Below are 24,476 nucleotides of genomic sequence, written 5' to 3'. Positions count from 1 at the left end.
TATTCAAAGTAAAATAAACAATATTTTATGTGTATGTATAAAAAATGACTGTTAATTAATATATATATATATTACGACATGTAGTATGATATATAGTATATATACAGTAAAGTATTTATATGTTTATTTATATACATTATTTATAGATATTATGTATACTAGTGCAAAATGCCCGTGCATGTGTGTTTTTAGTACCCGTTGGTCTGGTGTGTTTGAGTGCTCATTGTTACAGTCACACAGCAGAAGTTCAGTGACATTTATATTTGTGCATGGAAGAAAGCTCCCAGTGAACGCCGAGAAAACACTACGCTGGAGCAAACATATAAACATGAATAGGCTACTACAGATGATGCCGGTGAAAGAGACTGTGAGCGCATTGAGTAGGACATGTGTAGTGGGTGAATAGCATAGGCTGTTATTACACAGCAGCGATAGCGTTAAGCGCACCAGAATGAAATATAATATTCAGAAGGAAACAGTGTAGCTGACTTACAGATTCAGTTAACATCCACAAATGAATAAGCTGTGTGTGTATATACAGTATTTTATGTGTATATTTAAAATATTTATAAATAAAATATATAAATAATGACATGCACATATGCAGTAATTTATTGATATATATTATTAACTGATATAATGTGTGTGTGTGTATCTATATATATATATATATACGTATATTATACACACGTTCACATACATGTTATATTATAAATAAAAAATTACAATATTATTTTTGAAAGATAAAAGGGACAGTTCACCCCAAAATATCCAGAAGAAAAGGACACCGGCCCTTTAAACCAGGAGCCACTAACATCAGTGTGTGTCAGAATATAGGTGTATAAAGTGTGTGAAGCGCTTGATGTGTGTGTGTGGGTCGTTCTGTAGTGGCGGTTCAGTGAAATGCAGATTTGAGTCCTGTATTTACTCTGTGTCCTTGAGCATCTCACACTGACTGATGAGGTCACTGCACTGGACATCTGTCCTGCGCTCTGATTGGTCCTGAGTCTCATGCTGACTGATGAGGTCACTGGACTGGACATCTGTCCTGCGCTCTGATTGGTGGAGTCAGGTCACACACACACACATCTAATGTTCCTCAGGTCACACACACTTCTGATGTTTTATTATGCAATCAAACAAATAAATACAAAATAACTAAATATAGATGAACAAATATATTTTATATAAAAGGAATTAACAAGTAAATTAATGTATTTATTCATTTATTTTAGCTATATTGATTTAATTATAATTATTTATTTTTATTTAATTAAACAAATAAATATATGACTATATATATATATATATATATAATTGCCATTCATGCTGATATGGCAACAAACAAACACAAATATATACAGTGCAATGCATAAGTGAATACACCCATGCTAAAGTTGACTAAAAAGAGGAATAAAAAATCATATTTTGGAAATTGACCTTAATGCCTTAATTCAAAAAATTTGGAAAAATCCAACCTTTAAGGACACCAATTTTCTTTGTGAATGAATAATGTATCGTAAATAAATAAATGTTCTTCCTTAAAATACATGGTGCATAAGTGAGTACACCCCTATGTTAAATTCCCATAGAGGCAGGCAGATTTTTATTTTTAAAGGCCAGTTACTTCATGGATCCAGGATACTATGCATCCTGATAAAGTTCCCTTGGCCTTTGGAATTAAGATTGAGAATTGAGAGCAATGCAAATCAAACTAGCTTTTAGGCTAACTGAAATAAAACCATGCCAATCTCTAGGTATGGTGAAGGCTATGTGATGATGTGGGGTTATTTTAATTCCAAAGGCCAAGGGAACTTTATCAGGATGCATAGTATCCTGGATCCATGAAGTAACTGGCCTTTAAAAATAAAAATCTGCCTGCCTCTATGGGAATTTAACATAGGGGTGTACTAACTTATGCACCATGTATTTTAAGGAAGAACATTTATTTATTTACGATACATTATTCATTCACAAAGAAAATTGGTGTCCTTAAAGGTTGGATTTTTCCAAATTTTTTGAATTAAGGCATTAAGGTCAATTTCCAAAATATGATTTTTTATTCCTCTTTTTAGTCAACTTTAGCATGGGTGTATTCACTTATGCATTGCACTGTATATAATTGAATCAACAAATAAATTGATAACAATGAAACAGATAAATCAAAAAATTCATTATGTAATTTTATATATATATATATATATATATATATAATAAAAAAAAATATATATATGCATATTTAATCAAAGAAATAAATACTTTATATTTTATAAATACTTTATAATACTAAATATAAATAAACATATCTATATAAATATGATATATTATAAATACATATATTTGTTTTTATTTATTTAATTAAATAAATACAGATAATTATAATTTATGTAGATTAAGAAAATATATAATTAAAAATAATTGTTTAAATATATGTAATATATGTATTCATTTATTTAAGTATGTTTGATTATTTATTTAATTAAACAAATGAAAAAAATATATATAGTAGGCTAAATATAAATTAATATATAAACAAACAAAAATGAACAAGTAAATTTAAAAAATGTTAGAGCTGTAAACATCTGTCAGGTTATGAAGATGTTTATTAAATATTTGAATGGTGGGGAAAGAAAATGCAATATGTACTTGTACTTGTTCCAGACAGCACTGGAGAGTTAGTAAAGATGATTGACGAGGTTATCTGTCCTTCAGTCATAACAGCTTTATTTATTTTATTTATTTTCTTATTTACTGTACAGCACTTTGGCCAACCAAGGTTGATTTTAAATGTGCTTTATAAATAAACTTGATTTGATTTGATTTGATAATTAGTAAATTCAGTGAGCGTATGAACGCAGATGTGGAGTGATCATAGTCACGTTGTTTTGATACAAATATAAATGAACTTTTGTTAATCAGAACATCCAGTGATGCGAGTCCATAAACCAGTAGAGTTTCATCGTCTCTTTTTCCCAGAACTGGACTTTGATTCACAATCATGTCAGTCAACAATCAGTCGGTCTGATTACGGTAATAACACGGTAATAACACGGTAATAACACATAAACGCTCTGAGCCGTGATGAAGATGTGTCTTCATCATTAGTGTGTGTGATTACTGGCCTGTTCTCTCTCTCTCTCTCTGACCATCCCTCGCCCGCCCGCCACTGCTCTCAACCTAATTGGCTGAGTGTGGATTGTCTTTGTCGTCATGGAAACCACTTTAATGTCCTTTTAGTGGGCATCATGGCCTTGAGTCACGGACCGACACGGGAACGGGAATTAGTGAGACGAGGAAACGGTCCAGCATTATAATGATGAACCGACTGTAGGATAAAAGCTGCGTCGCCAGATTCAGCATTCCCACCTCATCATGCGTGTGCTCGCGTGTGGAGGCCCCAATCTGCAGAGATTACACACAAATAAATGCTTGTAATTATAGGAAGATTAGTGAAGGAATAGAGGAGTTGGAAAAACAAGTACAATTAAATTATTTTATTCAATTTAGTCCTGAATTTATTTTAGCGCTGGATTTGATGATGATGATGATGATGATGATGATGGAAGATCGTGGTCTCTACAATGTGAATCGGGGAAAATAACAGCCTTAACATAATACTAAATGAAATAAAATAGTAAATAAAATACTTATTTATATATTTAATTTGAATTTAAATATGTTTTATTTATTTGTTTAATTAAATTATAGATATAAATATAATATAATTAAATATTTTATATATATATATATATATATATATATATATTATACATTCATTTACTTGTTAATTACTTTTGATTTTCATTCAAATATTTTTCTGATATATTCTGATATATTTGTTTTTAATTTATTTGTTATTTGTCATTTACTTAATTATATTTTAATTAAAGGTATCGTGGAGGATTTTCTTTTTCCGGGTGGATCATCAAGACTATTGGTCCTCCTAGTTGTCAATCATTCTGGTGATATGTTTACGTAAGGCCGTCATACTGCTCGTCCCTAGGTAGTTTTCGAAGTCACTCACCGACAGCAACTTGTAAACAGAGCGTGCACGAGGAGAACTAGGCTCGTGCACGAGGAGAACTAGGCTCGTGCACGAGGAGAACTAGGCTCGTGCACGAGGAGAACTAGGCTCGTGCACGAGGAGAACTAGGCTCGTGCACGAGGAGAACTAGGCTCGTGCATGCTCTCTCGTGCACAGGTTTAATAGGCGTTCCCTCTCGGGAGCAGGGAGAGTGATGCGCATGTGCATTTTTTCCAAAAGTGGAGAGGGTGGTTCTTTTCTAAAATTCGGGAAAATCCTCCACTATACCTTTAAGACATTTAATTAGATATAAATATAATTAAATACATCAAAAATAAATATAAATATATTAATTTACTTGTTAATTATATTTATTTATTTATTTGTTTAAATATTTATTTTTTATTTATTTTTAATACAGTTGCTTATTTGTATTTTTCATTGATTTGTATGTGTGTGTGAAATTAAATAAGTAAATATTATTAAATAAATAAATTCATTAATCTGTTTGTTTATATTAATGAATTAATTAATAAATTTAATTATATTAATTTATTTTGTATGTTTGTTGCCATATAAGCATGAATTGGCTGTTGTCGTGGCCAGAATGGATTATTGTAAAACATTATTTATTTATGATGTAAGTTTGGGCCTCTACTTCACAGATCATGAGCACTAGTGCTCGTTTTGACCGTCTGCTAATGTGAGGACTTCAGCTGCACTTTCACGTTTGTGTAATTTCACGTATTTGGCCGTAACAGGTTACATTCACCAATCTCCTTTTCCTTCTTGACTGTAATGGAGCTCAGCGGATCAGTGGTTCAGCGTCGGCTGGGTTAATGTGTCGCTTCCTCAGATCTCACTCATAAACGAGTCTGTACATGTCAGTCCTGATTATCCTCATCCTGCTCACGGACTGAAGCTCTGATTCTGAAGTCGTATGAGATGATTCCAGATGAGAGTCTCTCTCACACACACACACACACACACACACACACACACACACACACACACACACACACACACACACACACACACACACACACACACACACACACACACACTCATGTCCTCTGAACCTATGATTATTGTCCTATGATTAGACCGTGGAGGATTCAGTGCATTAGATGGTGAACATCTCCAGAGCAGCAGCTCTTGTGTTGATGCAACAGGAGTGTGTTCATTTTTTTATATATATATATTATATATATTATTATTATTATTATTATTATTATTATTATTTATTATTATTATTATTTTGTATTATTATTATTTTATTTAATTTATTCCTTTTTTTTATTTAATATAATATTATTTTTATTATTATTTTTTATATTTAATTTCATTCTATTTTTAATTTTTTCAATATAATTACATTTTTATTATTATTATTATTTTATTTTATTTATTCTATTTTTTATTTATTTAATATAATTACATTTTTTATTATTATTTTTTATATTTAATTTAATTTATTCTATTTTTTTATTTATTTAATATAATACATTTTTATTTTTTTATTTAATATAATTACATTTATTATTATTATATTTAATTTCATTTATTAATTTTTTTTATTTGTTTAATATAATTACATTTTTTATTATTATAATTTTTTTTATTTATTAAGTTGGCTTGAGAGAGCCAACATATTGAAATCCTATTTAAACTTATTAAGTTGGCTTGAGAAAGCCAACATATTGAAATCCTATTTAAACTTATTATTATTATTCTTCTGACCCTAAAAAAATCTATATCAAACTCGTCCTAGAGCTTTAACCCTACATACTCCAAACTCGGCTCAGACACTCAAACTGATCTGACTCGGTATGCTATATCTTTTCAGACTGATCGGACTTACGGTTTTCCTAAAAATGACGATCAAAACTCGAAAAAACTCATTCAAAAACTCCCATTGACTTACATTGGGGAGTTCTAAAAAATTCAAACCGACAAAAATTTAAATCTAAACACCTTGAAGACTAAACCAAACTGCCGTTCTATATACTATATGAGCCATTGAGACTCATTTAAACTAATAAACTCTAAACTATAAACACTTATAAACTAATTAACTTATAAACTCATGAATTCATAAACTTATGAACTCTTAAACTCATAAATTAATAAACTCTGAACTCTTAATCTCATTTAAACTTATAAACTCTAAACTGATTTAAACTTATAAACTCAAAACTCAAGAACTCATACACTTATAAACTCATCAATTTATACACTTATAAACTCTAAACTCAGACACACACACTGAGTTTATGAGTGAGTGTGTGAGCGAGTTAGTGGGTGTGTGTGTGTGTGTGTTTGTGTGTTTGTGTGTGTGTGTGTGTGTGTGTGTGTGTGTCTATCTAACTTATTTATCTATCTGTCAAACTTCAAACTACTGTAAACTACTGTAAACTTCAAACCACTATAAACTTGTTAAGTTTAAATCTTCCAGCTCCCAAGCAACTCCATAGCAACCAAACTCGAGTACCCTAGCAACCGTTTTGTAAGACCTATATCTCTGTATCAGAACATCGTATAGAGATGAGGTTTGGCTCTTTTGACTCATGCTAGCAAACATCACTTCCAACAAACTACACATGCTAGCAGTGAATAGCTACATGCTAATAGTGATTAGTTAAGTGTTAAATCATGCCAAGATCATGCTAAGAACTCTATAAAAACTCCATAGTAACCATCTGTGACAACTACCAGCCACCTAGTAACACATTATCAACCACCCTGAATACCTTAGCAACCGCCTAGCAACACCTAGCAACCACCCATAACACCCTAGCAACCACCCAAAAGACCCTAGCAACCACCTAGCAACCACCAAAAATATCCTAGCAACCACCCAAAAGACCCTAGCAACCACCAAAAATATCCTAGCAACCACCCAAAATACCCTAGCAACCGCCTAGCAACCACCCAAAAGACCCTAGCAACCACCGAAAATATCCTAGCAACCACCCAAAAGACCCTAGCAACTACCCAAAATATCCTAGCAACCGCCTAGCAACTACCCAAAAGACCCTAGCAACCACCCAGAACACCCTACCAACCGCCTAGCAACCACCCAAAAGACCCTAGCAACCACCCAAAATATCCTAGCAACCACCCAAAAGACCTAGCAACCGCCTAGCAACCACCCAAAATACCCTAGCAACCACCCAAAACACCCTAACAACCGCCTAGCAACCACCCAAAACACCCTAGCAACCACCCAAAATATCCTAGCAACCACCCAAAACACCCTAGCAATCGCCTACCAACCACCCAAAAGACCCTAGCAACCACCCAAAATATCCTAGCAACCACCCAAAACACCCTAGCAACCGCCTAGCAACCACCCAAAAGACCCTAGCAACCACCCAAAACATCCTAGCAACCACCCAAAACACCCTAGCAACCGCCTAGCAACCACCCAAAAGACCCTAGCAACCGCCTAGCAACCACCCAAAAGACCCTAGCAACCACCTAAAATATCCTAGCAACCACCCAAAAGACCCTAGCAACCGCCTAGCAACCACCCAAAATACCCTAGCAACCGCCTAGCAACCACCCAAAAGACCCTAGCAACCACCAAAAATATCCTAGCAACCGCCTAGCAACCACCCAAAAGACCCTAGCAACCATCAGAAATATCCTAGCAACCGCCTAGCAACCACCCAGAAAACCCTAGCAACTGCCTAGCAACCACCTAAAATATCCTAGCAACCACCCAAAAGACCCTAGCAACCGCCTAGCAACCACCCAAAAGATCCTAGCAACCACCTAAAATACCCTAGCAACCGCCTAGCAACCACCCAAAAGACCCTAGCAACCACCCAAAAAATCCTAGCAACCGCCTAGCAACCACCCAAAAGACCCTAGCAACCATCAGAAATATCCTAGCAACCGCCTAGCAACCACCCAAAACAGCCTGGCAACCACCCAGAAAACCCTAGCAACTGCGTAGCAACCACCCAAAAGACCTTAGCAACCACCTAGCAACCACCCAGAACACCCTAGCAACCGCCCAAAATACCCTAGCAACACCATAGCAACCACCCAGAATACCCTAGCAACCACCCAAAACAGCCTAGCAACCACCCAAAATATCCTAGCAACCGCCTAGCAACCACCCAGAACACCCTAGCAACCACCCAAAAGACCCTAGCAACCACCCAAAATATCCTATCAACCACCCAGAACACCCTAGCAACCACCTAAAATACCCTAGCAACCGCCTAGCAACCACCCAAAAGACCCTAGCAACCACCCAAAATATCCTAGCAACCGCCTAGCAACCACCTAGAACACCCTAGTAACCACCCAAAATACCCTAGCAACACCCTAGCAACCACCCAAAACATCCTAGTAACCACTCATAACACCCTAGCAACCGCCTAGCAACCACCCAGAACACCCTAGCAACCGCCCAAAATACCCTAGCAACACCATAGCATCCACCCATAACATCCTAGCAACCACCTAGCAAAAAAGTTTCTGCTCCAAACTTTCTCAAGCCAACTTAAAGTTTGTCTCGACGAACTTTCGCATCTAGTTATTATTATTATTATTATTATTCTGAGACTAAAATTTCTATATGAAACTCGTCCTAGAGCTTTAACTCTACGTACTCCAAACTCGGCTCAGACACTCAAACTTTTCTGACTAAGTGTGCTATCTATTTTCAGACTGATCGGACTTACGGTTTTCCTAAAAATGACGATCAAAACTCGGAAAAACTCCCATTGACTTAACATTGGGCATTCTAAAAAAATTCAAACTCACCAACCGACAAAAATTTAAATCTAAATCCCTTGAAAACTAATTCAAACTGCCATTCTATATATATTAGCCAATGAAACTCATTTAAACTCTAATCTCATACACTTATAAACTAATTAACTTATAAACTCATGAATTCATAAACTTATGAACTCTTAAACTCATAAATTAATAAACTCTGAACTCTTAATCTCATTTAAACTTATAAACTCTAAACTGATTTAAACTTATAAACTCAAAACTCAAGAACTCATACACTTATAAACTCATCAATTTATACACTTATAAACTCTAAACTCAGACACACACACTGAGTTTATGAGTGAGTGTGTGAGCGAGTTAGTGTGTGTGTGTGTGTGTGTGTGTGTGTGTGTGTGTGTGTGTCTGTGTGTGTGTGTGTGTGTGTGTTTGTGTGTGTGTGTGTGTGTCTATCTAACTTATTTATCTATCTGTCAAACTTCAAACTACTGTAAACTACTGTAAACTTCAAACCACTATAAACTTCTTAAGTTTAAATCTCCAGCTCCCAAGCAACTCCATAGCAACCAAACTCGAGTACCCTAGCAACCGTTTTGTAAGACCTATAGACGGTTTCATCGCACGCACGCGCGTTGCCGGGGTTACGCGTTGGCCCGAAGTTAACTTCCGGTCTGTGTTGTTTATCTATGTTGTTTATCGGTAATAATTATGGCGCCGACTACAAACGCAGTTAAAATAAAGGTGATGAGTAGACTGAAGTTGGGCTCAGGTTGTTGTGCTGTGGGATGCAACCTGACCTCTGGAACAAATTCCTTATCGAAAATAAAAATGTTTCGGTTTCCTAAAAACGAAGGGAGACGGCGAGCATGGATCACCGCTGTGCGAAGAGAGGCTTGGCAGCCAGGCAATAATTCAAGGATCTGTAGCACTCACTTCGTTACAGGTAAGAAACTCATGATAAGCAACAGATAATAGCTAGCTGACCAGTAACAAGCCTGCAATAGTTAACGTTATGTGTTTAACTAAATTGATTACTAGCAGCTACACACATAACGTTAGCTGTAACATTGTATACATTCATTTTACACAGTAACGTTAGCTCAATGTCGTAGTTGATACATTTTAGCTGCGCTATGATTTAAACTAGCGTTATGATACCTGATGTCTATCAAACATAAAAGCCACAATATTTTTCCATCAATGCTATAAAAATAAACTACATTATTTAACTAACAGTCACCTTTGGCTTGTTTCCTGGGGACATAAATACAATAATGCATAAGCTCTTCTAATGAAGCTTTAAATGAAGTACTAAATATGGACTTTTACTACATTATCACTGATATATTTTATCTGTAAAGCCGCTTTAAAACAATGTGCATTGTGAAATAAATTTGACTTTGATCTAATTTCATTGTACTAGAAAGGCTACTAATATTTTTTTTAATCAAGTTTTAATCAATATCATAGAAATGCACATGAAACCAGTTATGGATTATGCAAAGCATGTATGTATGATGCTTAGGAGGTGCAATACTGTCAACACAAACTGTTTCTGTCTTTATTTTAGGTGCGCCATCAGTGGACCCATGCCATCCAGATTATGTTCCATCAGTTTTCGCTCATAAAAACACCATTGATGGTTCACAGAAGTTGGAGCGATACCAGAGGAGACAGAGGAGACCATCTGTGGTTGAGTCTATGGATTCACCTTCCTTAGAGGTCACCCATGCTGACCCTGAAGAAGGATGCACTGCTGTGGGTACAGATCTGTCAATGGCAGACATTGACCAGCTACAAAATGAAAACATTGAATTAAAAAGAAAAATGGCTTTACTGGAGAAGAAACTGGAATCTCAAGAAAAACGACTACAAGATCACATGTTTGGCAGTCCGTCTGATTTTATTTTAAATGATGACAAGCACACTCATTTTTACACTGGTCTACCATCTGCTTCTGTTTTTTTCACCCTCCTCACTTACCTGACAACAACATGGAACGCATCATCAACCATACTTACCCTTCCCGAGCAGTTTCTTGTGGTCCTGATGAAGCTTCGTCTAGGCTTAACTCATCAAGACCTCGCTTTTCGCTTCAGAGTGAGTTGTGGAACTGTCTCAAACATCTTTCATGAATGGCTCGATGTGATGGCTAAAGAGTTACAATGCCTTGTCCGGTGGCCATCCAGGAAAGATATCAGAAGAAATCTCCCCACCCTCTTCAAGACTACAGGTTTTCAACAAGTTAGATGTATAATAGACTGTACTGAAGTGTTCATTGAGAGGCCAACTAGTTTGCAAACACGGGCAGTCACATACTCCCATTATAAATCACATAATACTGTGAAGTTCCTTGTTGGTATTAGTCCAACAGGAGCTTTTACATTTTTATCAAAAGTCTGGGGTGGTCGTGCTAGTGACAAGGTTATAACAAAAAATTCAGGCTTAATTGACCTTCTTGAACAAGGAGACCATGTAATGGCTGATCGAGGCTTCAATTTTCCCGAATATTTTGCCACCAAATGTGTTCGTCTTCATGTACCAGCATCTACAAAGGGAAGAAAACAATTGACAGGATTAGAGGTGACACACTCTAGAAAAATGTCCCGAGTGAGAATTCACGTGGAAAGGGCCATAGGAAAACTGAAGACATTCAGAATTCTGCGGAACACCCTGCCAGTCAGTATGGTCAAACGGAGAAATGATAACAGTCTTTGCACAATAGATAAAATATTAATTGTTTGTGCAGCACTTACAAATCTGGGGAAACCACTTGTACCAAAATAAAGCAGGACTTAACCACAACTTAAAGGGACAGTTCACCACCTAAAAACCCTCATGTCGTTCCAAACCTGCAAGACCTTTGTTCATCTTCGGAACACAAATTAAGCTATTTTTAATTATTAGGCTGTCAATGGAGGGACAGAAAGCTCTCGGATCTCATCAAAAATATCTTCATTTGTGTTCTGAAGATGAACGAAGGTCTTACAGGTTTGGAACGAAATGAGGGAGAGAAATGAATGACAGAATTTTCATTTTTGGGTGAACAAACTCTTTAATTTGATACTTTTACCTACGGGATTACTTTTTTTCTTAAATTAAATATATTAAATTTTTTTCGTAAATTACATATATTAAAATACCAAACACATGCATTATGATATTTGTAGTGCTGAACTTGTATCACAATGTTTCAAATGGACTGTAATTATAAAATGAAATGATATATTCAGTAATGAACATCAACAAATATTGATTAACTGATTTATTGACTGATGAATAAAGTACTATAGACTACGATTTCCGTTTTTAATGTATTAATGTATTTGATGTAAAAAGTGAAAAAGCTTGGTGCTCAAAAAGGCAGGAACAACCTATGCTTTAAGAAAAAAAACTTTCTTGTAAAACTTATTTCAGATCAGCACTATTAAGATGCTTTTGAGACAATTTTCATGTAGCTGTCACTCAACTGCAGTCTTCCCTCTACAAATGCATCCACAACTTTTGGCAGCATGTGTTTAAAGTAAAAGCTACGTAGCCTTTGCATATATGTGGAGACAAAACCATTGTCATAAGGCACATCAAGTTCCAGGTGCTGTACTGGGGTCCAAATAACAAGACAGGATGTTTTCAGCCCGAGACAGTGCATCCCTAACTGTATCTGCCTGTAGTAACCTCTGGGGCCTTTTGGGTTCACAATGTACTGCCCGCCCTCCACTCTGATGTCTTGGTTTGTGGCAGTGAGTGCATCATTAAGGGATGTGCAAGCATTGAGTGTGATAGGGCATTTTACTTCTAGCAGCTTGTCATCAATGATGCCATCAGGGCTTGCTGCCAGCCATGGGTCTCCTGCACACACCACCAACCCTTTGTCCATCACTATGCAGCCCCTCTCCCTAATCTGCTCCTTAGCAAGTCCCTCGCTTTCCTTCCCATACCTTGTGGCCATATTCCCCTGGAACTTTGGGTAGAGGTGTTCAGTGATAAACTTAGCCGGGTCAGTTGTCTCACGCTGAGGCACCTTGCTGGCTGTGCTTGCTGTTATGCGTAGCTTGCGCGCATCATGCCAGAGTGGTTCTATGCTCTGTTTTCTAGTGTTTCTCTCTAGTTCCACCACTTGATCAGGGTTCAGTTTAATGAAGGCCTCATAAAATGTTGTGCACTTTAGACAGCTCAGAGCACTACCATGCTCACTGTGGGGCTGAGCTAAGCTGCTGAACATGTTGAGTTCCTCTCCCTGAGCATCCTGTTCTCCCTGACTGCTGGTGAAATCCTGACTACCTGACTCAGAGGCTGTGTCTGTCTCACTGCTGTCACACATGACGGAAAAGAGAGCACAGCCTGGCACAACTTCCTAAAGTAAATGGTGAAAAGATCGTACCTTCACTGCTATATATATATATATATATATATATATATATATTTGTATATGTGTGTGTGTGTGTGTATATATATTTATGTATATGTATATATGTATCTTTTCTATATGTATCTTTATGTATATGTATCTGGTATAGTACTGAATCTTTTACATTAGACTACTTGATTTGTTAGAGATATATGAACTATAACTTACTTTCAGGGCTTTAAAAAGCTTTTTTGGTGACCCATCTGGATTTAGTGGGGGGAGGCAGAGGGGAGCTTGTAGCTTGATCTTCTTGCCAGGTTTCAAGAAATCACACTGAGCTACTGGTTGTGGATCAGCCTGAAAGGATATTTGAAATGTACATTATACATAAATATACATGATAATAAAAATAATTATTAAAGAAAATTGGCATATGTAGTGTTGTACAAAATACCACCAATTGTACACTAATATTTGAAAAGACTAGGATATAATTATTAAATATAATAATTGTTCAAATGCTCACCTTTTTAGTCACCCGTGACCAAACACTTGGTTTTGAAGTGACAGATGGGCCACTCTGGAGTCCATCCTGAACACACTGCTCCGCAGCAACCAAAATCGTACCCACATGGCTACACACCTCTCCATTGCTGCATAGATCCAGATAGACATTTTACCAACGGGATAAATGCAAGTATTGAAAAAGTGTATCTAAATACAATTGTAAAATGTAACGTTAGCTAGCCAGCCATACTTACCCTGCCATGCAGGTGCAATGTCCACTCTGGATTTCGCCGGACTTCTTCGCAATGATCCAGGCGGAGTAACTCTTTGAAAGCGTCTGACCCGCCTCGATTTCCCCGTAAACGACACAGGTATTTCCATCCGTGTGTGTAAGAATCATTTTAACTTTTCCGGAATGAAAATAGTTATAGGCATCCAAGCTGCGATATGCCTTGAACGCCTCCCTTGTGTACACACATTCCTTCTCGACTAAGTACTCAAAGATATTTACCTGACTGACCTCCGGTAAATCAGACAGGTCTGTAGAAAAAAACGTTTGCCTCAAGTTTTTGTTGAACGGGTCTGGCAGTGTAACGTTGTCACATTTAAGTTTGGCCAAGTAACGGCTCTTTTCTTCTATTGGTAGTCCCAAATAATACTGACTAGACATACTTGCTAGCTAATGTAATTTGCTTGTTTCTATACAGGTTTCTACAGAACTCTGTTGTTTGTTATTGATTCTACCGGAAGTTAAGTTTGGGCCACAAAAGCGCGCATGCGCAGTAACGTTTGTTTATGTTGTTGCCGTTGAAACCGTCTATATCTCTGTATCAGAACATCGTATAGAGATGAGGTTTGGCTCTTTTGACTCATGCTAGCAAACAGCACTTCCAACATACTACACATGCTAGCAGTGAATAGCTACATGCTAATAGTGATTAGTTAAGTGTTAAATCATGCCAAGATCATGCTAAGAACTCTATAAAAACTTCATAGTAACCATCTGTGACAACTACCAGCCACCTATTAACACCATATCAACCGCCCTGAATACCTTAGCAACCGCCTAGCAACACCATAACAACCACCCATAACACCCTAGCAACCGCCTATCAACCACCCAGAACAGCCTAGCAACCACCCATAACACCCTAGCAACCGCCTAGCAACCACCCAGAACACCCTAGCAACCACCTAGCAACCACCCATAAGACCCTAGCAACCGCCTAGCAACCACCCAAAACACCTTAGCAACGACCCAAAACACCCTAGCAACCACCCAGAATACCCTAGCAACCACCCAAAAACCCTAGCAACTGCCTAGCAACCACCCAAAAGACCCTAGCAACCACCCAAAACACCCTAGCAACCACCCAGAATACCCTAGCAACCGCCTAGCAACCACCCAAAACACCCTAGCAACCACTCAAAATATCCTAGCAACCGCCTAGCAACCACCCAAAACACCCTAGCAACCACCCAAAACACCCTAGCAACCACCCAGAATACCCTAGTAACCACCCAAAACACCCTAGCAACCACCCAAAAGACCCTAGCAACCGCCTAGCAACCACCCAAAAGACCCTAGCAACCACCCAAAATATCCTAGCAACCGCCTAGCAACCACCCAAAACACCCTAGCAACCACCCAAAACACCCTAGCAACCACCCAGAATACCCTAGCAACCACCCAAAACACCCTAGGAACCACCCAGAATACCCTAACAACCACCCAAAACACCCTAGCAACCACCCAGAATACCCTAGCAACCGCCTAGCAACCACCCAAAACACCCTAGCAACCACCCAGAATACCCTAACAACCACCCAAAACACCCTAGCAACCACCCAGAATACCCTAGCAACTGCCTAGCAACCACCCAAAACACCCTAGCAACCACCCAAAATACCCTAGCAACCGCCTAGCAACCACCCAAAACACCCTAGCAACCACCCAAAATACCCTAGCAACCGCCTAGCAACCACCCAGAAGACCCTAGCAACCACCCAAAATATCCTAGCAACCACCCAAAAGACCCTAGCAACCGCCTAGCAACCACCCAAAAGACCCTAGCAACCACCCAAAATATCCTAGCAACCGCCTAGCAACCACCCAAAACACCCTAGCAACCACCCAAAACACCCTAGCAACTACCCAAAACACCCAAAACACCCTAGCAACCACCCAAAACACCGTAGCAACCACCCAGAATACCCTAGCAACCACCCAAAAACCCTAGCAACCGCCTAGCAACCACCCAAAAGACCCTAGCAACCGCCTAGCAACCACCCAAAACACCCTAGCAACCACCCAGAATACCCTAGCAACCCCCTAGCAACCACCCAAAATACCCTAGCAACCGCCTAGCAACACCATAGCGACCACCCATAACATCCTAGCAACCGCCTAGCAAAAAAACGTTCTGGTCCAAACTTTCTCAAGCCAACTTAAAGTTTGTCTCGACGAACTTTCGCATCTAGTTATTATTGTCTTCTCAGTGTTATGTTGAGTAAAATGAATGTTGTGTATTACGGAGAGTTTCGTGGTTGAAAGGTTTAGTCCAGTGATCGCCGCTGTTGATGAGAAACAAGCATTAAAATAATTTCTACAATAAAGCGACGGTCATCCGCACAGGTTTATGATTCTCAGGCACACAAACTGCAGAAACACATCGTGCGTTCTGAATGTCTCTGTTTGCTCTCGTGTGTTGAAGACGTGTTCAGAGCCTCAGTCCACCAGAAGAGTCCTGTGAGCACATTTGGCCAATAAAGTTTATTATTGCTTTAAATATATGCGCATATACCAAAATGCATAATGCAAATGTCAACAACAGTGATTCAGAAGCTCTTCATGGGTTTATAACTGATTCTAGTTGAATAGTGACGTCCTCATCACTGTAGTTTAGGAGAATACATGTTGTAGAAGGTCTAAAGGTTAACGGGGTCAAACTGGAGGAGTTTCTATGTTTATGATTATTAACGTGTATTTTCTGCTTTATTAACGGGGTCAGACAGACGGAGTTTCAGTGCTGTGTTTCTGATCTCCGGTCGCGTTCTCCGGCACACACACACACACACGCCGAGGCCGGACCGACGCCGGATCCGAGTTCTCGTGTCTTTGAAGTCGTGGCATTAGGAGTTCTGGCACGGAGGCTTTTTCCATCTGAAAGCCCTTTTAGTTTTTAATCAGAGTAGATTCAATTAAATTATTAATTTTCTTCCCAAACGCTTTTGAGGTGCAGATATCGGATCAGTGGAGAAGAAAGGGCCGTCAGCGAGACACGTTTCATTATTAAGTTTCAGGAGAGTGTGATGTAATTACGCTCAGGTGATGGAATTACGGCGGCTTTATTAACGAGTCGATCTGAGCATGTGCAGAAGAACATCACGGCATTTCATTTTAGAAATCCTGAAACTTCCCTGTCAGGGTGAAGCAGCAGTCTTTGACATTCATTCATTCATTCATTCATTCATTCATTCATTCATTCATTCATTCATTCATTCATTCATTCATTCATTCATTCATTCATTCATTCATTCATTCATTCATTCATTCATTCATTCATTCAATTTAATTACACATTTTTCAAATCGTTGTAGTTACTTAATAGTTTTATTTATTTATTTATTATTTATTTATTTAAAATCCTAAAACTTTGCCTACCTATTGTATTTAATTTTATTCATTATTTAATTTATTTATTTTTTCTAAATCCTCTGTCTACTGTCAGCTGTCTCTTACATTTTATTTTATATTGTATTTTATTATTATTATTATTATTTATTTTTTTTACTTTATTTTTATTTTTTTAATTTTTTAATTTATTTCAGACATATTTTTTTAAATCATGGCAAATCAGCAGTCGTTTACATTTTATTTTATATTGTATTTTTAATTTTTACTTTATTTACATTTATTTATTATGCATTTGTTTGTTTATCAAAATTCTAAAACTTCCTAATATATTTGCAGGTTTACCTGTTTATAATCCTCCACTTCCAGACAGTGCTGTCTCAGACTGTGATGTAATTTCGGCTGCTTTATTAACGAGCTGATCTGAGCATGTGCAGATGACCTTTCCTGACCTTTCCTGACCTTTGCTGACCTTCACTGTCTCTGCTGTGTGTCTCCAGATGTGTGGAGATCATCGCGAAGGAGGGTCGGAGTCTGAAGGAGCTTTATCTGGTGTCCTGCAAGATCACCGATCACGGTAAGACTGAGATGCGTTTGAAACATGAAGACCTCAGATTAAGAAAGCTTGTTGTGTTCAGAAATGTTGCATCCTCAGTGTTTCCACACTTGGCGCCACGATCGACATGAACTTTAACCTGCCGCCTTCCTCAGGCAGTTTTCTCTTTAAGGCATAACTACTATCATGCTATTAGAGTTATTATTATTAGGGGTTCAAGCATGAAATGCTGAAACCCTATTGTAATTGTAAGGATTTGTAAAACTGATCGTGCAGGCCAAACCGTATGGCCTAGAGACGTGAAACCTGGCCAGGTGGTAGGCCTCAATTTGGGGAGAACCTATCAGAGTATGACCCCGATTGGCCCATAGGTGGCGCTACAGCGACCAAAAGTACAAAATCGCTCATAACTCTTAGGCCGTTTGACCTAGACTCAAGTGCCTTACACCACTGTGATCCCTGTGAGAAATGGTCTTTTTCATCTATTATGTCAGTGGTTACATGCTTGCTAAATAAAACGTAATAACTTTTGATGCTTTTGTGCTTAAATGCCTTAACTGCTTGAACCCCGATAAATGCTGCTTGCAGCTTTAATTATTATTATTATTATTATAGTAATATAGTACAGTATAGTTATTCACATTATTTTATTTTATTTTATTTTATTTTATTTTATTTTATTTTTATTATTGAATTCAGAATTTTTAAATAAAATATTTTATTTTTATTTTTATTTTATAAAAAATTCTGAATTCCAAAACTTTGCTTGTCAGGGTGAAAGTGTTTTAAATGTATTTATTTAAACTTTTCATACTGTCAAAGCAGCAGTCTTTTACATTTTATTTACAGTATTTGTTTATTTATTTCATGATTTACTTTTTTATTTATATGTGGTTTGTTTGTTTAATTAAACAAATATAATAATTTACTTGTTTTTATTTATTTATGTATTAATTTATTTATTTCCTAAAACTTTTCATACTGTCATGGCAAAGCACTAGTCTTTTACATTAATTTTTATTTATTTATTTGCTTTTATTTAAATTTAATTTATTTAATTTATTTAAATATATTAATTAATTTATTCATTAATAAATTAATTTATTGTCATGTTTTTATTCTGCAATTGTTAATTTTTTTATTTATATTATTTATTTTAATACATGTGTTTATATTTATTTAACATTTATAATTGAATCAAACAAATAAGTCAATGGATACAATAAATATATTCCTTTTAATTTAATTATTCATTTAATTATTCATTTATCAAAACGTGATTATATGTCCAGGCTTACGGTATTAAGGCTTACTCTCAGGCTTTTGATCCCCTCTGTATGAAGAACAATGCACAATATTCATATCTGTATGTCTGTATTGGAGTGTGTTTGGGTCCGTACGGCACATTAATACACACTGTCAGTCCCATCCTTGAGCTCAGCAGTGTGTGGGACAGATAATGCAGTAATGATGGCAGATAAACCCTCTGATCCCCCGAAACAAAGGCCACAGCAGCTGCATGTGTTCACACACTGAATCATGGGTAATTACTGCCTGCTGAGACTGAAGGACAAAGCTGAGCGATCACGTCGGGCAAACAATAGCTACAAGTTCTGCCAGATCGTAATGTTAGATGTAAGTAACTGCATGACGGAGCAAGAAGAGTCGTTCTCCTGCTTGTTCTTGCTCACAGTAATGAGAACACATGTGTGACCCTGGATCACGTCTCCAGTCTCGAGTCGCACGGGGATATCTGTGGCGATAGCCAACAATACATTGTATGGGTCAAAATTATCCATTTTTCTTTTATGCCAAAAATCATTAGGATATGAAGTGAAGATCATGTTCCATGAAGATATTTAGTAAATTTCCTACTGTAAATATATAAAACATGTATTTCTGTGAGTGAATGCAGCACAATCGCCAACATAAATGAACAACTTTAAAGGAGATTTTCTCAATGTTTCGATTTTTTTTGCACCCTCAGATTCCAGATTTACAATAGTTGTGTCTCGACCAAATATTGTCCTATCATAACAAACCACACATCAATGGAAATCACTTTCAGATGATGTATAAATCTCAATTGCAAAAAATTGACCCATGTGACTGGTTTTGTGGTCCAGGGTCACATTTGGCTTTTATTAGTGCAGAGACAGAACCGCTCACCTCTGAGAGAAGCCGAACGACAGGAACACTGAGATTTGCTTCAGTGTCTTTGAGTGGGAAAGATTTTAGCAGGAGATTTCTGGCTGTTAAACGACACCCTTGTGGTGCGGCGTGTGTGTTTGTGTTGAGCTTGTGCCCGAAAACTGACCACATCTCCACTGAAAATCACCACTAGTCAGAAGCATTAGACGTCATTACATGCATCTGTGCCGCTTACGGTCAGCGAGACGTAATAACACAGACAGCCTGACGAGTGTAAACTAGACTAGTACTCAGTCTGATCTGAAGAAAAGCTTGTTTTTGTTCATGGTTGTTAGTTAAGTATGAGTCCTCAGAGGTTTGTGTTCTTGAAGTCGCATCAAAGGGAAGTTACGCTAGTCTTTAGTGTCGTATATCCGTGTGAAACGCTTCTGGAACGAGAACAAATGTGGGCGGGGCTTGATTTTGTCCGTGTGGAATTGATTGGATGGTTGTGGTTTGCTATTGGCTGATCTCATGTGAGTGACAGGTTGCCCCGCCCACATCATCAGAGAAGAGAAGAGATGCTGCAAGAGGAACTTATTCTGATTCAAAATCAATTTAACACAATAATGTGCACAGATAAATGATAATAAATATTGCAATATTCCATAACAGTAGAAATTGTCCATTTTGATTTCAAAGGTTTGCTGAAGAACAGAGAGAGTGAAGGTTCTGGAAATTGACTGTGAATTGAAACTTTTTCTGTGGTTCGAGCCGAAACTCAGATTAACATTGAAGGGTATGTGATGTATCAGATGATTAGGACTAGTGATGGACTGGTATATTTGTTAGCCTATATAATCAGTTCATATTGAGGTTATTATGATAAAATTGTCAGATTTTTGGGCTGATTCTCTCTGAACTCTCCTGTTCCAATGACTAGTAATTTAAAAAAAATATATAAATATTGTATATTATAAATAGCAGTGAAAATCCAGCTTTTAATGCTGTTTATGTGTCTATGTGGTGTTTTTAATACGCTTTAAGACAAAGCATGTGTAAGTTCATAAGTCGACACCATTGCTGAGTATTTCCTCCTTAAAACTGCAATGAACCAAAGACAGTCTCAAACACACGCTTTGAAATCGCTGGTGTTTCTGACGTCACAAACTTCCTTGTAACCAATCAGATCAACGTGTGATCGTCAACCAGTGGATCTCTGAGCTGAGTGAGTGAGTGGAGGCGGGGCTCATTTGCATATTCATAGAACCACGCATACTAAATGTGGTAAGGGTGTCGAGTTACAGTCAAGATATTTTTAAGGCATGAAGAATTTTTTTTAAGGAAAAATAAAACGTTTAAATATGTAATTTTGGTGATCAAAGATGAGTTTTAAGTGATAACATTATTAAATACAGAGGGACTTGAAAAGAAATCAGTAGGAAAATGGAATGTAGAAGTAATTTTATGCCTGGACATCCATTACATTTACAGACATGTCCTTAACCCTAAAACACAACACAATGCAATGTGTAAAATACAGAAAAAAAATTCATATTAACGCAGTACATTGAGCCCTATTAACGTTATTCATGTCTTTACTGTTACTCTTACAATTTAATAAGTCCTTGGAGAATACGTTTTTTTTTTTGTGTGTTTTTTTTTGTGCTTTCTGTTAAAGTTGGAAAATGTTTAATTAATATATATAATAGTGCTGTCAAACGATTACAATATTTAATCGCGATTAATCGCATTAATGTCATAGTTAACTCGCAATTAATCGCACATTTTTATCTATTCTAAATGTCCCTTGATTTCTTTTTGTCCCATTATTTTTTTCTCATTTTAATGCTCTGATCAACATGGAAAAGTGGATCGGCTTGCTCTGTGCAAATGTTTTTTTTATTGAAAACAACACTGAACACTACAGTACTGTATATGCCAGTTTCACACTAACATTCTCACTCGGAGGCATCAGAGACTTCGCATCAGCTGTGTGTGTGCTTGGCCATCCAGTGGTGTTTCAGACTGGACGTGCTGCGATGATCGCTCAGCTCACAACGACGAAACACACAGATCACTTTGGTCTTGTCAATTGTCAATGGAACCATTTGGCAACTTTTTAAAAGTAAACTTTCCATTCAGGATCTTATTGGCATCCATTTCGGCGTCTCGCGCTCACCATCCACTCAAACCGTAACGTTAGCCTACTACTCTTCGGCCGGCTCACGAGCCCAAACGAGTGTGTGCGGCGTGCCTGTCGTTTTGTGTCCGGTCTAGCTGGATCCGGTGTGGTGTTGTAGTTTTTCTAGCGTTACTAGTTGTTGCAACGGCATGTGAAAAAAATGACAAAGTTTGCTAGGCCAAAAAGAACGTTAATCTCGCGCTAAAAAAATTGACACTGTTAAAATGGGTTTGCGTTAACGCCGTTAATAACACGTTTAACTGACAGCACTAATATACAGTGCTATGCATAAGTGAATACACCCATGCTAAAGTTGACTAAAAAGAGGAATAAAAAATCATATTTTGGAAATTGACCTTAATGCCTTAATTTAAAAAATTAGGAAAAATCCAACCTTTAAGGACACCAGTTTTCTTTGTGAATGAATAATGTATCGTAAATAAATAAATGTTCTTCCTTAAAATACATGGTGCATAAGTGAGTACACCCCTCATACTATGCATCCTGATAAAGTTCCCTTGGCCTTTGGAATTAAAATAGCCCCACATCATCACATAGCCTTCACCATACCTAGAGATTGGCATGGTTTTATTTCAGTTAGCCTAAAAGCTAGTTTGATTTGCATTGAGAGATGATCTTATGGAAAGTACCCCATGCCAATCTCTAAAAGAGAAAGAATCTTTGGATGAAAGCATCTTTCAAATGCATAAATGCAAGAAACGTTCTCAGCATCAACCTTTAATAAACCCAGATCAGGTGAGCACTAGTTAGGGCTCTGTGTTAGTGTCCAGCGGTCACCTCGACCTCCTCACTTCATCTCTGCAGGGTTTGGCCAGAGCGATCTCTCAAAGTCACTTCAGTTCTTCTCTGGCAGAGAGTTAAAGTGACTGAAGGACATGTGTTGCTTCTTCACAGCAAACTTCATCCTCTAAAGCCTTCAAACAGCCTGAAAGTCACACAGAGAATAAGAACTGATCTTCTAGATTTTAGTAGTGAAATTGTGCGATTATATTGTATTTACATTATTTATTTATTTTATACAGTTTAGTGTTTATTTGTAATTTATTTATACAGTATACATGGACAGTGCACATTAATAAACATTTTGGTTAAACTTTAAAAACATATAAATGTTTTTACTGTACAAAACAAAAAGGCCACTTGTAGATGTTACTGTAAATGCAAAAAAGAAAAAAAGAAAAGTTACAAGTGAATGCATTTAAAATAAGTTATATGAAATAAATCCTAGTTCAAAGTAAAAAAAAAACTTTTAATAATAACTAATAATACACGGTTACCCAGTCATATGTGGTATTTATAGTGTTGAATTACACTGGGTCACGTGTGTTCGGAGCGATTCTCCCACGAGGAAGTCTGATACCCCACTAATGTATTTCAGCCCACTTGAGATAATTACGTATAAGTGGCGTTGTAATGTGCCGAATCAGTCGGACCCCCGCGCAACATTTGTTTAACGTCAGCAGAACTCGTAGTGACTGTAATCACGACCCGCGGATGCGTGATGAACGACCGCAACATCAAAACCAAACACTAATGATGGCCTGGAATGTGCCCGAAATACCCGAGCGCGAGCGTTTCTGAGCGTTTAAAGAAGATTAATGGAGGACACCTGATCTGGGCTTTTAGGAGGAACTAATGCGGGTCCGGTTTAGGCTGATGTCAAACACACATCGCTCCTCTGAGGGCCGATGAAACACACGCTAAACACGCTGTTCTCCCGCTAATGGAATGATTGGTGGATTTCCTGCGCGGTTCCTGATCAGTTGGATAATGGAAGGCTGATTTTGAGTCCGTGTGTTTGGCCGGTTCAGGATTCTTGTTTGAATCTCCAGGTTGGAAATTGGAAACGGGTTTGAGGTAAAAATGGCTCCAGAATGAGCCGAAATGACCCAGAGTTCAAGATTACGGGACACAAGAAACGTCCAACACACAGAGAACCGTCTGATGCTCTACTGGCATTCAGGACCAAGAGTTTAGGGTTTTTTTTTTTTTGTTTTTTTTTTGTTTTTTTTTTATCAGAATGGTAGTAGCTTTTGCTTTGAACACACACACACTCACACAAACTAACACACACACTCTCTCACACACACTCACACAAACTAACACACAATCACAAAAACACATATCAGAATTATTGCTTGAATATTAGTTAGTACCATAAAATCAGAATGGTATTATGCTTTTGCTGTACACACACACACACACACACACACACACACACACACACACACACTCTCTCTCTCTCTCTCTCTCTCTCACTCACACACACACACACACACACACACACACACACACTTTCTCTCTCACACACACAAA

The 24,476-nt window shown here is 37.4% G+C and overlaps 2 protein-coding genes across 3 annotated transcripts in view; one reads left to right on the top strand and one right to left on the bottom strand.

Annotated features, from left to right (window-relative positions):
- The window catches only part of fbxl17 (F-box and leucine-rich repeat protein 17), a 244,459-nt gene that overhangs the window by 158,698 nt on the left and 61,285 nt on the right, over positions 1–24,476 (top strand). For both annotated transcript variants that reach the window (XM_084388626.1, XM_084388627.1), the window contains exon 8: positions 17,769–17,845. In XM_084388626.1, coding sequence (XP_084244752.1) covers positions 17,769–17,845 — 77 coding nt within the window. The remainder of the gene's footprint in view (positions 1–17,768; positions 17,846–24,476) is intronic.
- Positions 9,383–14,450, bottom strand: LOC311278067 (uncharacterized protein). Its single transcript, XM_084388648.1, has 4 exons — positions 13,889–14,450; positions 13,654–13,780; positions 13,356–13,484; positions 9,383–11,327 (listed from the first exon to the last, which is right to left on the bottom strand). Exons 1-4 carry the CDS (start codon positions 14,302–14,304, stop codon positions 11,274–11,276), a joined length of 726 nt encoding a protein of 241 aa, XP_084244774.1. The 5' UTR covers positions 14,305–14,450; the 3' UTR covers positions 9,383–11,273.

This window comes from Rutilus rutilus (genome assembly GCF_951802725.1).
Source record: "Rutilus rutilus genome assembly, chromosome: 19".
NCBI classification, from domain to species: Eukaryota; Metazoa; Chordata; class Actinopteri; order Cypriniformes; family Leuciscidae; genus Rutilus; species Rutilus rutilus.
This window is presented reverse-complemented; position numbering and strand designations above follow the sequence as displayed.

Bases quoted from the DNA above. Each gene is read 5' to 3' on its own strand.
- LOC311278067 (XM_084388648.1), bottom strand. From the start codon at position 14,304: ATGTCTAGTCAGTATTATTTGGGACTACCAATAGAAGAAAAGAGCCGT. The intron at 13,781-13,888 runs GTAAGTATGGCT...GGATCTATGCAG, and splicing joins CATTGCACCTGCATGGCAGG to CAATGGAGAGGTGTGTAGCC. The intron at 11,328-13,355 runs GTAAGTTATAGT...TTCCCTTTGTAG, and splicing joins AGCTTTTTAAAGCCCTGAAA to ATGCTGGTACATGAAGACGA.